This window comes from Temnothorax curvispinosus, unplaced genomic scaffold (genome assembly GCF_003070985.1).
Source record: "Temnothorax curvispinosus isolate PA1 unplaced genomic scaffold, ASM307098v1 QBEX01013709.1, whole genome shotgun sequence".
In the NCBI taxonomy this organism is placed as follows: Eukaryota; Metazoa; Arthropoda; class Insecta; order Hymenoptera; family Formicidae; genus Temnothorax; species Temnothorax curvispinosus.
In genome coordinates this window covers 1-2,500 of record NW_020223489.1, presented here as the reverse complement: position 1 = coordinate 2,500, position 2,500 = coordinate 1, and the positions used below count along the sequence as shown (strand labels likewise).

The following is a 2,500-nucleotide window of genomic DNA, read 5'->3' as shown; positions in this document are numbered from 1 at the left end:
TTCGCCATTCGTCTCCGCGTAAGGCGATCTCCTTGCTGTTTATCACTACTACATGATCGCCGCAAGAATCTATATAAAAATTATTAAGTACATATTAATAGTCCACATCAAAGTTTTTTTTATAATTACGCTTATTACATTTTTTTATCTAAAGATTTGGATTTGCGATGCATAATTAGGTCTTTATATGTTTTTATTCTATAGTATTTTATATAGTTATATAAATATTTTCGCTCTATGAAAATAATTATAGGAAAAAATCTTTTATTCTTATTCTTCCATTGTTTTAATCTTCCATAGTTTTTCTGTACAATAGGACAATAGGTGCATAGATAAATGTTCTTTTTCTCCCTATATTAATATTTTCATATAAATTGCTTTATTCATAAGAATACAAAGAAGTTAACGCTTTGTTATATGGAATTAAACTTGTATAAGCATTCCGAAATAATGAAAACTTAGCCAAATCTGTCAAGAACAGATTTTTGAAAGTGTCTGCTACAAATTTTGTCAGTTCAGATAGAATGTCAGCAGAAATATAATGAAATCTGTTAACAGAATTTATAAATAGTATAATAGCAGATTGTAAAAATTGAACACAGAATCTGCATTTTTATAACCATTTAAATGTTTATGAAATAATTTTGTTCAATAGGCTATGTAAAAACACAAATGCGGATGCACAAGTGATATCAGATCTCTGTTGTAATATTTAAACAAATCTGCTACCATAGACCTGTTCTTTTCAGCTGAACTTCTGCACGGTTCATCTTTCCTCTTTTTCTTTTTATGTTAGAAAGAAAAAGAGAAAAGATTGAACTGTGCAAGAAGTTCAACTGAAAAGAACAGGCCTAAGGGCCGGTATCACAGTCTCCGATTAACGTGATCCTCCAATTAAACTCACTCTGCATCTCTTTCTAACTGTCCCTCTAGAAAGAGACGAAGAGTGAGTTTAATCGGAGGATCACATTAATCGGAGACTGTGATACCAGCCCTAAAATCTGTTGTTATACTGCAGGCAGTTTGCTTGTTGGGAGAAAGGAGTTATTACAATACATGATACTTACTCAGTGGATGATATATTGGCTTGTACATTCCCATAAGATAATGTTTTATTACTTCAGCACTCTTGTACGGATCTTGCCATTTTGCATCGTATATGTGCCAAATGCGAGCAAATGTTCCCCAATGCTAAAAATAAATTGGAAACAAACGTAGATTTTGCAAAATTTGCAGTGAATCTAAAGATAGCAAAAACGACAAGGGCTGCATTCCGGTATTCACTACTAGGCTGTTTCGATATTTACTGCAAGTACTGAAAATCTATTCTATAGTTTACGTCACATATATTATAGATTTTCAGGACGCAGTTAATTTCGAAACGCAGTTTCTTAGTGACTGAGAATCCGTGATACGCATGACGTACGTTATAAATTTTCAACATTAACCCAAGCATACTCGAACGTACAAACATTCGCTAATTATAAATAATAAGTACATGAACATGATGTTATTGTATGCAATATCAACGAGACACAAACCTGTCCTCGTCGCGCGAGTGACATAATAATTTTTTACAATAAACGTCTTATTCACTTTTATGAAACAATTATTGCAAGTTATATCATATCTCATGCAGTTTGAGGTTAAGGATACAATAGCCGGCTGCGTTTTGCCCACAGATTAATAGACAGATAGCCAAAGGTCCGGGTTGAGACGAGACCAGCATTTCTCACTGGTTTCAGCGCCATACCGTGTAGCGGCCAATGCAGTAACTACGTTCTTGATAAAGCAGGTCATTTTCGGACGAAGTCGCTATAAATAACTACAGTTTCGTTATCATTGTTATATTATCGCTGTGCAGATATAATATATATATGATAAAAAAGCTGCGCAACCCCGGGAAAAAATATTCATATCTGACAGTATATATTTATATATGAACATGTAAAACTTATATATGTTCATATATGTTCATATATAAATAAGATATGAACACATATAAGTTTTACATGCCCATATATAGAGCATATATAATCATATATGGTTATCTATTGCCATATATGATCAGATCGTATATTATACATGACACAAGATCTGATCATATAAGTTCATATATGGTCAGACATATTATTATGTGTAGCAGATATGACACTATACATAATCGTATCTGGCCTTACATGATCGTATATAAAGAATGTTTGGCCATGTATTATCAGATACAATTATATATGGTCATACATAACTATATCGGCACTGTATATGATCATATATGACAAGACGCGATGTATATATGACCAGACTGGGATATAATGATATATAAAATGTCCGGGAAAAATATTCATATCTGACAGTATATGAACATATATAAATGAGATATGAACAGATATAAGTTTTACATGCCCATGTATAAAGCAAATATAATCATATATGGTGATCAGAATCATATATGGCGATAGATAACCATATATGATTATATATGCTCTATACATGGGCATGT

General features: G+C 32.2%; 1 protein-coding gene across 1 annotated transcript in view; it reads right to left on the bottom strand.

The window, feature by feature from the left end:
• The window catches only part of LOC112463832 (39S ribosomal protein L13, mitochondrial), a 2,288-nt gene extending 477 nt beyond the window's left edge, over window positions 1–1,811 (bottom strand). Inside the window, exons 1-3 of the mRNA XM_025030438.1 lie at window positions 1,542–1,811; window positions 1,068–1,191; window positions 1–69 (exon numbers count right to left, since the gene is read on the bottom strand). The exon at window positions 1–69 is cut by the window's left edge and continues 86 nt beyond it. Coding sequence (XP_024886206.1) covers window positions 1–69; window positions 1,068–1,191; window positions 1,542–1,565 — 217 coding nt within the window. The 5' untranslated portion in view covers window positions 1,566–1,811. The remainder of the gene's footprint in view (window positions 70–1,067; window positions 1,192–1,541) is intronic.
• Window positions 1,812–2,500: the final 689 nt, after the last annotated feature.